Source organism: Uloborus diversus, chromosome 8 (assembly GCF_026930045.1).
Source record: "Uloborus diversus isolate 005 chromosome 8, Udiv.v.3.1, whole genome shotgun sequence".
Taxonomy (NCBI): Eukaryota; Metazoa; Arthropoda; class Arachnida; order Araneae; family Uloboridae; genus Uloborus; species Uloborus diversus.
The window spans coordinates 38,456,833-38,470,201 of record NC_072738.1 but is presented as its reverse complement, the minus strand read 5'-3'; the positions used below and the strand labels follow the sequence as shown (position 1 = coordinate 38,470,201).

Below are 13,369 nucleotides of genomic sequence, written 5' to 3'. Positions count from 1 at the left end.
TCTCTGTCAAAATTTTAAGTTTTTTTTAAACATTTTGTTCAAAATTGTTTTAATTTGTTTACTATTTGTTGAAAACAGAGTACTTTCAACTTATTTTAGCGTTTCTTTGATGTCACGCATAATATTATAGCGTTTTGCTGCAGTCCTGCAGCAACCTTTTAGCATCCCCTTTTGGTTTACAATACTTTTTATTTTCTTATAAGTAGGTTACACGAAACATATTGAGCAAAATGCAATGCCAAATTTCAGTATAAATATGATTAACTTGTTGCATCAATCGGCATACCATGTAATGCATAGTAACAAAAATCAACATCCACCAATCATAGGCTAATGCCAATAATCTTTTTTTTTTTTTTTTTTTTCACATATTAAAGGACGCTTACATTAAAATTTCAAACTTTCTTTTCCAGAAAGTAATAGTCAATTTTCAAAAATTCATAACTTTTTGCACATTTAATGTTATTTTCAATATTACACATTGATATAAATGTCCAATTATGTTTCTGGAAGTTTAAGTCTACTTCCATTGTGCAAACGATCAAATATGGCGACAAAGTGAAAAATTTAAAATAATAAGTAGATTTTTGGATTTGTAGTATAAAAGTAGTAATAAATAATTAATAATCCTTAAAAAACTACAATAAAAGCAAAATAGTCAGTATTTAGCATATAAGAGTCTAAATCAATTAAAACAAAAAAAATGTTATGAAGTTAAAATTTTGCATTTTTCCAGAAAATAATTACAAATTATCCGGAAAAAAGGGCACAATTTGTGTTGTTTTCAATAGTTTGCATTGCAATTAACATCCAATGCCGTTTTCGGGAACTTAGGCACTTGAAAAAGTCTTGTGTACTTCCATCTTGGGAATGACCAAATATGGCGGCTATGCCCAGAAATAAGAAATAACTTTTTTTTTAATTTGTTGCATGAAGACAATTAAAAAATAATAAATCTTCATGATAATACAATTCATTGAAAAGTTTTTATCACATTTGCGTCCGAGGCAGTGAGGATAAGATTAAGTTTTAAGAACAAAATTTTTCATTTCTCAAGAAAAATATTTCAAATAATAATAGAAAAACAATTTGCAGGCCATTTTTTGTTGTTTTCATCAGTTTTCAATTAAAGAAAACATCCAATTCTGCTTTGTTTTTAGAAACTTAGGCATTTTTGGATCGTATCTACTTCCATCTTGTGAATGACCAAAGATGGCGACTACGTTTCACACGTAGCTGAAATGATTTTCCGATCAAAAAGGAAAAAAAAACGATTTTCCCCGATCGACCCTCCCATCTACAGGTTGTGCTTCCGAAGCAGTAAATTGTCTTCTCTCCTGTTGAGTTTGTGCATAATTGCTGTTCACCTGATTTTTTTTCCCTTGGGAACTACTGAGAGCCAAAAATGGCGGCTGCTGAAGATTTTTTGGGTCGCTACTTTTTTCATTGCTTTAAAATTGTTACAATTTTTTTTAAATACATCGATAAAAATGAAGATTAGGTCTTGTAAAACGAAATTCCCTGAGAAAAAATTGGGAAAAGAAAAATTTTGGGGACACATTTGGAAAATTCCTTGACATTTTTGACTAAGTCATTTTACCTGATAATTCCAAGTTTTCCCGGAGCGTACGAACCCTGAACCGAACAGAATGTTGTGGCAACCCATCTAAAACTTTAGGCAGTAGAATGAAATGCGTTCCCCTCACTGACTCCATGTAAGAAAATCTTCGCTTTTTTGGCGCATTTTTCGTTGTAAAAAAAAACGTTCATTTTTCGATTGCAGTTTTTAAGTGCCAGCGTCGGTTTAGATAAAAATTTACAATTTTTTTCGTGAAATCACAATAAAAACGAAGACTAGATCTCATAGTACTTAATTCCTTGGGAAAAAAATGGAAAAAAAATTTTTGGAGGACAAAATTTGAAAACTCCCTGACTTTTCCCTGACATTTTTGACAGTGTCATTTTCCCTGACAATTCCCGGTTTTCCCGGAATTCCCGGAGCGTACGAACCCTGGCATAGTAACAAAAATCAACATCCGCCGATCATAGGCCAATGCCAATAATCTTTTTTTTTTTTTCACATATTAAAGGACGCTTACATTAAAATTTCAAATTTTCTTTTCCAGAAAGTATTAGTTAATTTTCAAAAATTCACAACTTTTTGCACATTTTAATGTTATTTTCAATGTTACTCATTGATATAAACATCCAATTCTGTTTCTGGAAGTTTAAGTCTATTTCCATTGTGCAAACGATCAAATATGGCGACAAAGTGAAAAATTTAAAATAATATGTAGATTTTTGGATTTGTAGTATAAAAGTAGTAATAAATAATTAATAATCCTTAAAAGGATACAATAAAAGCAAAATAGTCAGTATTTAGCACATAAGAGTCTAAATCAATTAAAACAAAAAAATGTTATAAAGATTAAATTTTGCATTTCTCCAGAAAATAATTACAAATTATCCGGAAAAAAAGGCACAATTTGTGTTGTTTTCAATAGTTTGCATTGCAATTAACATCCAATGCCGTTTTCGGGAACTTAGGCACTTAAAAAGTCTTGTGTACTTCCATCTTGGGAATGACCAAATATGGCGGCTATGCCCAAAAATAAGAAATAACTTTTTTAATTTGTCGCATGAAGACAATTAAAAAATAATTAATCTTCATGAAACTACAATTCATTGAAAAGTTTTTATCACATTTGCGTCCGAGGCAGTGAGGATAAGATTAAGTTTTAAGAACAAAATTTTTTATTTCTCAAGAAAATTATTTTAAATAATAGAAAAACAATTTGTAGACCATTTTTTGTTATTTTCATCAGTTTTCAATTAAAGAAAACATCCAATTCTGCTTTGTTTTTAGAAACTTAGGCATTTTAGGATCGTATCTACATCCATCTTGTGAATGACCAAAGATGGCGACTGCGTTTCACACGTAGCTGAAATGATTTTCCGATCAAAAAAAAAAAAACTATTTTCCCCGATCGATCTTCCCATCTACAGGTTGTGCTTCCGAAGCAGTAAATTGTCTTCTCTCCTTTTGAGTTTGTACATAATTTATTGCTGTTCACCTGATTTTTTTCCCCTTGGGAACTACTGAGAGCCAAAAATGGCGGCTGCTGAAGATTTTTTGGGTCGCCACTTTTTTCATTGCTTTAAAATTGTTTCAATTTTTTTTTAAATACATCGATAAAAATGAAGATTAGATCTCATAAAACCAAATTCCCTGGGAAAAAATTGGGAAAAGAAAAATTTTGGGGACACATTTGGAAAATTCCCTGACATTTTTGACTATGTCATTTTCCATGATAATTCCAAGTTTTCCCGGAGCGTACGAACCCTGAACCGAATAGAATGTTGTGGCAACCCATCTAAAACTTCAGGCAGTAGAAAGAAAAGCGTTCCCCTCACTAACTCCATGTAAGAAAATCTTCGATCTTTTGGCGCATTTATCGTTGTGAAAAAAAAAAAAAAAAGTTCATTTCTCGATCGCAGTTTTTAAGTGCCAGCGTCGGTTTAGATAAAAATTTACAATTTTTTTCGTGAAATCACAATAAAAACGAAGACTAGATCTCATGGTAGTTAATTCCTTGGGAAAAAAAATGGAAAAAAAATTTTTGGAGGACAAAATTTGAAAACTCCCTGACTTTTCCCTGACATTTTTGACAGTGTCATTTTCCCTGACAATTCCCGGAATTCCCGGAGCGTACGAACCCTGTATTTAATAAAATCGGCCTAATTTAAATTCATATTTTTAATAACATTAGTTTTTTTTTTTTTTTTTTGCAAAAAATCCTAGAACCTAATTACATCTCTCTTGTGTGAAACACTTTCCCCCTCAAGTGTCTCAAAAACCAGCGATTCTCCACCTTTTCACTGTTGAGGACCACTTGTTACCCTTCCGAAACCTAAGCAGACCACATACAATGTAAATAATTTTAGGGGGCTCTCCTCCCTGCTCGCAAACCTCTGTTCGGCACCTTAGGTGTGTGACAATTGATGATTTTAATGCTTTTACTCCTGGATGTCCTTTGGATATCTTGGATTTCCGGTCCCTAAAGGTTTAAAGGCATGAAACAGGGTAAAATTAATTCCCCTAGATATGCTGTATCTAAGGGTACCAGTATTGACCTGGTAGATTTCACAGTCCAATAGGGATAGTTGAGAGACACACACAGGCATGCACAGGTTTTAGTTGTATTGATTTTCACAATGATTATATTAAGTGCAATGAGATGAATCCAAAAGTTTTCTGCGAGTATGTGCATTACTTTTTACCTGCAGCTTTCTAAAGCCTATTGTCATGGCATAAAAAATTCTACTTTTACAAATATAGTTTTGATGAACACTAAACAGTGGTGTTCTTTCTCAATAAAATTTTGTTGAGAATAAACAACAAAAGAATTTATGATTTGTTGTTCATTACCAACATTTTTGTTTAAAAATTGCCTTAGGTAAGAAATGGGTTGCTTGATTCTCAGGCCCTGCCGCTCATCTTTTCTGAGAGTATCTTATATGATTAAAAACTGAGCATATGTACCTATGTCCAAGTTACTTCTCCCGAACGCCAACAAACTGACCATCGAACCAGCTATCTATGGATTCGTAATTTTCCTGTCTTTATGTTTAGCTATTTAACATGATCCTCCGATAATTATTAGCAGAGATATCAATTAAAAACTTAATTATGATACTCAGATTTCAACATAAAGTCCGTGTTTTTCGAAGGCTTTCCTCCATTCTAATTATTATTCAGTTCTTCATCTCAACTTTCCGTAACGATGCTTTTATTGAAATTTGTAGCTTGAAGAAAATCATTAAGAAAGATCTGTTGCCATTTTTTTCTCGAATATGAACAAATAAAATTATGGGTTTTATTATGAGGATTTTCTTGTAATTGGGGGATTTAAAATGTTTCCGTTTTGGTTATTTTTCCGGAACTTGTCACAAGAATTTGTTCAAGAGTGATTGTTGAACACGTGTCACTTGACATAACTTTTATTTTCGAGGTGGACCATCCAAAGCCGGGCAACTTAGCTAGTAATTACAATAAAACTTGAAAACATTCAAAATCTCTCATTGTTTACTAAATGCATGTAAAAGCATCAGTGAATTTTTTTTCTTAGTAATTAATTTATTTCTTTTACAATTGACCTTGGGCAAAATGTGTCATTTGCTCATCCTTCGTCTCCTCATTTTGTACTTATTAGTGCTAAATTATTTTTGTAAGTCTAATAGAAAAATGTAAAATTTTTCTTCTTCTGATATTATAATAGCCAATGATCGAATAATGAAACTCACGCCACGGCATGATAATTTGATAATATGTTTTGGTAATGTTTAATATGCAGGGAAAGGCTTTATTGGGACAAGGCTGAACTGAATCTGGTAACTTAACAGTTTTGTCGTAAAACTCATTTCAGGGGAATGAAGAAACGAAAAAGTAGTCAACAGTGACACTATCTACTGGAGTTTAGGGTTAACCCGCTGGAGTTAGGGTTACAAAATACAGTCGAATCTCGGTAACTCGAATATTCCTTTATCTCGAAGTTTTCATTGGGTCCCAAACTCTTGAGACTGTTGTGGAAACTTCCTATAACTTGAACTACCAATAACTCGGAACATTTTAGCCGGGCCCTTTGGACTTCGAGTTCTTGAGAGTTGACTGTATCACCAAAACAGGCAATTGCTTCGATCAAATGTAGAAGCAATTTTCACCTGTCATATCTTGACGGGTGATTTTCTAGTAATCAAATAATAAAGAACAAGTTTGAAATGTTCTCATATTAACACTGTGCTATAAAACTAACCGAAATGTTGTCTACCCTAAAACTGTAATAGAAATAAGTAATTGTGAGGTGAATTTTGTAGCCAAAATTTTCACTTTCGCACCCAATTTGATTCCTAAACCAGTATGCCACATTAGATGTCTAAAAATTTGGATCACATCAGGCTTTTTTTTCCTCTAAACTGTTACGTTGACATCCTGCAATTAATATGAAGAAATATTTTTTAAAAATATTTTTCAAATTTTAACATTTTTAAATGCATGTTTGCATATTTCCATTTAATGTTTTTTGTTAACCTCTAACTTGCTTAATTTATTAAAAATGGCACCTAGCCCTTTCATTTTGATGCCTGGGCAATGCAATTCAACTGTCATCAAGACCCCAAGATTTAAATACTTATTTCTAACACTGCATCGAAATGACTTAGAAGTTGGTAAACATTTTAGCCCCCTTATCTTATATTCTAGTGGGAAAGTCATTGCATTATGCCCCAGGAATGTAATGTTGGGAGTGAAGTTCAATTTAGTTATTTTTAATCAACTTTAATTATGTAGTAACACTCAGTCATGTGATCCATATTGTTGGATGCACATCATGTTGTAAACTTTCAGGTACAACATACAAATTTTTAAATCTTATGCTGCTCTGCCATATTCTTTTCGTGGTTCTCTGAGCTGTGAATGCTTTGGATACAAAATAGTTCAGACTACAACAGATCATTTAAATAGCTTTTTAGTGAATTATGCAGTATGCTGCCTATTAACTGTAATTTCATATCAATTGTACTCAGCTGTAGTCTTAAGGTTTTTAATGATTTCTGAAAAGATTTTAAACTGCTTAAATATAATTGTTGTCCAGTAACATAATAACGTTGTTTTTAATTCTTTTATATGTTTTAGAAAGCTGCAGATCATATTAATCAGCAATACAATGAGCTGTGTAAGAGACTAGAACGTGCAAAAGAACTTCTTATCATCAGCCAGAAATTGGAAATGAAAAAGAAATTAGTGGTATGTATTTTTCTTAGTTGGCACATGCTCAATATAGATGGTGTTAGTTATTTTTCTCTTACTAGTCTTAGATATTAAATTGTGCCAAATGTTTATATAAAAGAATTAATCATTTTCCCTTTCAGAAAATATGGGGAAAAAAAATTAGTCTGCTTTCTTGCCTTTCACTGATAACTAGTTAAAGTCTGCTTTCTTGCCTTTCACTGATAACTAGTTAATTTACTGCCTCTTTCAGCATATAGTGCATACTAAAAGCACACCTATATTTGCTATTTTAAACTACATTTTCATGCTGCCAACTCTCCAGCTTTGTTTAAAAGATTAAAATCTTGAAGCTTTATATCAAACTCTGACATAGATTCTCCCGAATTTTCACCAAAATTAATTCCTAATAAGGGATTTTTCAAGAATTTGAATTTAAAAAAAAAACCCTTACAGTAAAATAAATGGTTACAATTGCCAAAAAGAAATTTTTTCCAAGACAAGTATAAAAGTTGCTTATGTTCAATAATTTTTGAAACATGTTTATTCCATTCCATATTCCTCATAGCTGCCAAGTGCTCCGTTTTTCCCGGAGTTTCTCCGATTTTTATTGCGTACTCCGAAAATCCGATTTTTTCCAAAAAACTCCGTTTTTTTGACTTTGCTTGTACACTTTTCGATTTTTGAAGAAAAAGAAGAAATTGTGCGCAAACTCAACAAAAGAGAAGACAATTTGATGCTTTGGAAGCTTAGTGTCAGGATAAACACTGAGGGGGAGCGCCGATTGGAGATCGTCGTTTTTTCATCGAGCATTTCAGCTACGTGTAAAACGTAGCCGCCATGTTTGGTCATTCACAAGATGGAAGTTAGCAGACGATACTTAAGCGCCTTCGTTTTCAAAGACAAAGCAGAATTGGGTGTTTCTTTTAACTGCAAACTAATGAAAATAAGCAAAATGTGCTGCAAAATGTTTTTTTTTTTTTTGGTTATTTTAAATAATTTTATTGAGAAGTATGAAAACAGTTATACCATTTAAAATTTCATTTTATCCTTATTGCTTTGGACACGAATGTGCTAAAAATTCGCAATTAAATTGTAGTTTCATGGGGATTTTTTATTTTTGAATTATTTTGATGCTATAAATTCAAAATTTTATATCTGAATTTTTGACTTAGTCGCCATATTTGGTCATTTGCGAGATTTTAGTACACAAGACTCTTAAGTGGCCAAGTTTTCAAAATCGGAATTAGATGTTTATTGCAATGCAAACTATTGAAAATAATGCAAAAATGGGCTTTTATTTTTTTTCCCCCGGGAAAATTCTAAATTTTTTTCTTGAAAAATGCAAAATTTTTTCTTCAGAATATTATTTTATCCTCATTGGTTTAGACTAATGTGCTAAAAACTCGCTATTTCGTCTAAATTTTAGTTTTTTTAAGGGTCATTAATTATTTATAATTGCTTTTCATGCTATAAATTCAAAATTTTATATCTGATTTTTTGACTTAGTCGCCATATTTGGTCATTTGCGAGATTTTAGTACACAAGACTCTTATGTGGCCAAGTTTTCATAATTGGAATTAGTTGTTTATTGGAATGCAAACTATTGAAAATAATGCAAAATAGGCTTTTTTTCGGAAAATTCTAAATTTTTTTCTTGAAAAATGCAAAATTTTTTCTTCAGAATAGTATTCTATCCTCATTGGTTTAGACTCTAATGTGCTAAAAACTCGCTATTTCGTCTAAATTTTAGTTTTTTTAAGGCTCATTAATTATTTATAATTACTTTTAATGCAACAAACTCAAAAATCTATTGTCTTGACTTTTTCGCATTGCCATGTTTTGTCATTTGCAACATGAAGTAGACAAGACTATTAATAGCCTAAGTTCCCGAAAACAGAATTAGTTGTTTGTCTCAATACAAACTATTAAAAATAACAGAAGGCAAAAAGTTATGTTTTTTTTTAAAATAATTTTCTTGAAGGGGAAATTTTATCTATTTGATCCTTATTGCCTTGTAGGCTTTGCTATAAACTGAAACTATTTCATCTAAATTGAAGGTTCCTGCTGACTTCCCATTCATTTATTTTATTTTTTATTTTTGTAAATAAATCAGAAACCTATTTTAACTTAAATTTTCCATGTGCAAAAAAAGTATTGAATATCTCTCTTTAAATCCTATTCATCTATTTTTTTTTATTATTATTTTTTTTTACGGAAGTTGTAAAAAACTGCCTCCCCTACTCCAGTTTGTATTGAAATACTTAATGACTTGGTGGCCACTAAGTTTTTGGAGTCGAGTGCCACTGGCCACTTTCAAAATTTCAGAGTCTTGACCTTTACTATGAAGTTGCTTTACTTCCAAGTAAAAGAAATAATTATTTTTTTTAATCTTCAATATGTTCTTATGCATGTAGGATATGTATAGAAGCATATTTTTAAAAAGGATTGCAGTTTTATTAAATCAAACAGTAATCATGTTTTTTTAAAACTTTTCAATATGTATCTATGTAATGTTGCTTTTTTAATGTAAAATAATTTTGTTTTAAACTTGGTTGTAGTTTTGTTGAAAATCTAACATGAAAATTTAGAAAAGCATTTTATAAGTGCTTAGAATTTATGGAAACTTATGGTACAGAAGGAAGGTTTAGCGCAGGCCACGATTTCATGCTCCTATTTTAGCGCTCAGTGCTCCTATTTTTTGTATCTTGAGGTTGGCAGCTATGCTTCTTTAAAAAAAAATCCAAAAAATGTGGTATATGGTTTTTTTTTTTTTTTTTTTGATTGAACTTCCGAAACTTTAACTTGTTTCAATGAATATTTATCATTATTTTTTTTTAGAGAAACCAAACTTATGCCATTTTTAAACCTTTTTTATATTCTTTTAAACCTTTATAAATTTTAAGTTTTTTTTTTTCAAAAAGTATTATCTAGAGCTGAATCTTTGATGAGCACTGAACTTTAATGTCTTTAGCCTTAACCATTTTATCAGTTGTCATCTTTATTTATAACAGCATCTTTATCCTGTTTTTTTTTTTTTTTTCATTTACGAATCAACGATTTAAATTATTTCCTCCGTTATTATGTTCACTCACTTGCGTTCTTACCACTCCTCACTGTTCGATGGTATTTCATTAGTAAATTGTAACTGGATTACTTTCCAAAGAATCCAAAGTTTCCCCTTTTGAAAGCCCATTTGAAAAAAATATACCACGTTGAAAAAAATTTTGAAAACCATTTTTTGTTCTTCGGTTTTTAATTTAGCATGTTTCCTTTATTTAAAATCATTCAGACTTTTTCGTTCGTCACTTATTTTCATTTATCTCCGAGACTTAATATTAACAGAAAACAATTTTTGAATATTAATAATGTAAAAAAGAAAATAAACGTCAATCACTCAAGAAACCAGAACTAAATAAACTTTAGTATAACACTAAAAATCTTAGTCAAACTCCAATCTTGTTGTGACCTCTGGATAAACGCTACGACACTTTCTGAAATTGACACCCGCTTTTCGTCTTACTTACTATTTGACGCTGATCAATTAAAATGATTAGAAAATTTTTGATTTTCATAAGATGTGTGAAAATAATCATTAAATTACAAGAAAAAATTGTCTCTGTGAAAAATGAAAAAGAATGCTAATATTTTACTTTCAAAAATAAAAAAAAATCATTTAAAAATGTGGTTAAAGCAAAATTTGTCACCCTACTCTGCCTATTGGGAAATTGGGCCCTGCAGACTGTGTATAAATTTGTACTAATATATGGCTTTTTTTTTGTTGTTGTTGTTATGGTGTTCAACATAATAGAGATTTATAAAGTATGGTAGTGTGGCTTTCAATATTAAAACAGCTGTTTTTTTGCTGTGTGTAACCCTAGCCTGTAGCATATGCAATTAGAAAACAGGTGTGCGGTTCAACTGCACAGCACTTTGGTCAAATGTACTGCTCAGGGTGCTCCTGCAGATGCGCCTGGCTTACTATCCTAAAATTAAATCAGGCCCTAAGTAACACAAGAAAAAGGCAAGGAAACAGCTGAAAATAAATTAACCAACTTCTTTTAAGCTTTACAGAAATAAATAACAAAGTTAGTATGAAAGCGTTTTTATGGTTTTTTTCACCTACTCATTTTGTACGATCACTGGCCTATAAAGAGCATTTATTGCGGGTCCTTCACGCTCTTTATAAGAGAGTTCAACTATTTATTGACCTACCTTCACAGTTCTCTAGTACACTCAATGCCCTCTTTTATTTATTCATAGAACGTTTAGGGAACCATTACAAGCAGCTGTTGCAAACATACACTGAACTTGATATTCGAAACCACAATTCAAATAGTTCTTAACATTATTTAAATTTTGGCAATTTAAACTAAAAAATCAGTGTGTAAGCCATTTAGCTTAGAAATTCAAACTCAATCGAAGCACAAAAAAAATTAACAATTTCTAGCATTGCAAGTTTACTTCGGTGAAATATGGTTAATCATAATAGTTACAAGCTAAAAATATCTTTATTGAAAAAAACCATCACAGTCTGGATTATTGGACCTGTTTTCTTTTTCTGCCCCTGAATACAAATTAATAGTACGTATTCTATTCAATTTTCAATATTTTTCCAGTATTTCAATAAAAATTCCAGAACATTTCTAGTATCAGTACACACCCTACTTCAACATCGAAAATGAGTTCCTTGCTACAACCCCCCCCCCCCCCCTCAAAAAAAGTGTACGGTATATAATTCTTTGCAAATTGTGAGCTTCATTAGTGTTATTATTGAATGAAAATGCTTATTTTACATTTACAGGGCAAGAACGAGCCTCCTTCAAAACTTGTGAAAGAAGCTACAAAAACTAGTGCACCTATATATGTATGGAAAAAGGAAAGAAAACGTTAGCATATTATGTAATATTATATACATATAGTATTTATATTTTTATTAAAAGTGAAACTTATTTGCATCAAATTATTTCAAATGTCTCACTTGTTTTGAATACATGGTTTGAAGCATAAAAATGATTAACTATATCATCAAATATTTTCTCAAAAGCTGTGAAAACATGCTTTTTATTTTGTCATATTCATACATGAGAAAACCTTGAAGGTTGTTTTTTGAAAAAACAAAGTCAGATCAATATCTAAAAATTATGAAAAACGAAACTTGTTTTATATTCTAACATTAAATTACGACAGACATGTCATTTATAGCTAAGTCACAGGAACCAAATAAAAATTTCTTTATAGCAGTGAGTTTCTTATCAAAAAAATAATACACAGCAAAATGTGAACCGAAATTGAAGCTATTATGTTATTTCTGTAAATTTGTAATAAATGGCATGATTGTTTTTTTTTAATGTTTTATGGAAACATTGTCAGAATGTTCAAAAGACCTAGCTTAACCTGAACTTATAATCTATAAATTAGGGGGGAAAATTAAGATACTCATTGAAGGTTTATATCTTTTATGTAACCTGGGGATTGTTACAGTTAAGAGCAATCATGTAATGAATGAACCAATTAATTAGTTTTATGAATTTTCTCTTAAAATATCTTCAATGTTTTAATTGCACTTTAATAGTTTTTTGCTTTTTCAATTTGAGCCCTGATTATCTTTTCTTCCTATTCAGACAGCATTTTGTTCTGAACAATAGGGTTTTTACTGTATTCTGCTGTAAAATTTTCATTAATTTCATGGCACTAAAAATTAAAACTTAAACAAAATTTTTTAAAAAATAATGCCAAGATTTTATTAACAATATAAAATACATAAAAATAGAACAGGATATATCACATTTATCAACATACTGATACAATATTGTTGTGTCATTCAATTCTTGGGGAAACAAAATTAAGTCTTAAACACAACCTAAAAATACTGGAGGTTAACAAAAAAAAAGTAAGTAACAAGATTAATCCAACTTTTCATTTTCGCCAGTATTTGTGTTCGCAGCAGAGGGCTCCAAGTACAATCGAGAGTTATGGTATCTTCTGCACAGCAGAACAAACTTGATTTTTTGAACCACCCAATAAGCAGCAGCAGAAGCAGCTATGAATGCAATAACTATCACGGATATAAATGATACCACTCCCACAAAAATCAAACCACCTACTGCAATGATTGATCCTAAAAGATGAGGGAAAAAAGTATGTCAGTGAAAGCAATTGGTTAAAAATAAGTAGCACAATTTAATAATGAAATAAATTATCACTGTGTGGCGAAGTACAATATTTATCACATGAAGCAGTGATTTGCAGGTCAATCAAGAGCAGATTTGAGGGGGGGTTCAATTGCTTCTCCCAAAGAGATGAAAATTATTCAAATATCCTGGTAAATGATTTAAATTTCTCTTTCCCCATAACAAAAAATAAGAAAAACATAAAAGCTACTGAAAGAAAATAACTTTTAATTGTACAAAATTACAGATTACTGCATACACATATTTTTGGGTTACACTTATTTTTATTTTGCATGTAAAAGGGGTTCCTTGTAACCTTGAAATAAGTTACTTCTTACTTTACAAAATCACTTTTGCTATGGGATGCAATATTGGAGTCCGAGTCCAGAACAAAAAAAAATACATTGAACTT

The 13,369-nt window shown here is 30.9% G+C and overlaps 1 protein-coding gene across 1 annotated transcript in view; it reads left to right on the top strand.

Moving 5' to 3' along the window:
- Positions 1–11,741, top strand: part of LOC129228316 (probable U3 small nucleolar RNA-associated protein 11) — a 52,932-nt gene extending 41,191 nt beyond the window's left edge. Inside the window, exons 7-8 of the mRNA XM_054862992.1 lie at positions 6,692–6,802; positions 11,589–11,741. Of these exons, the coding sequence (XP_054718967.1) occupies positions 6,692–6,802; positions 11,589–11,678 (201 nt within the window). The 3' untranslated portion in view covers positions 11,679–11,741. The remainder of the gene's footprint in view (positions 1–6,691; positions 6,803–11,588) is intronic.
- The last annotated feature ends 1,628 nt before the right edge of the window (positions 11,742–13,369 follow it).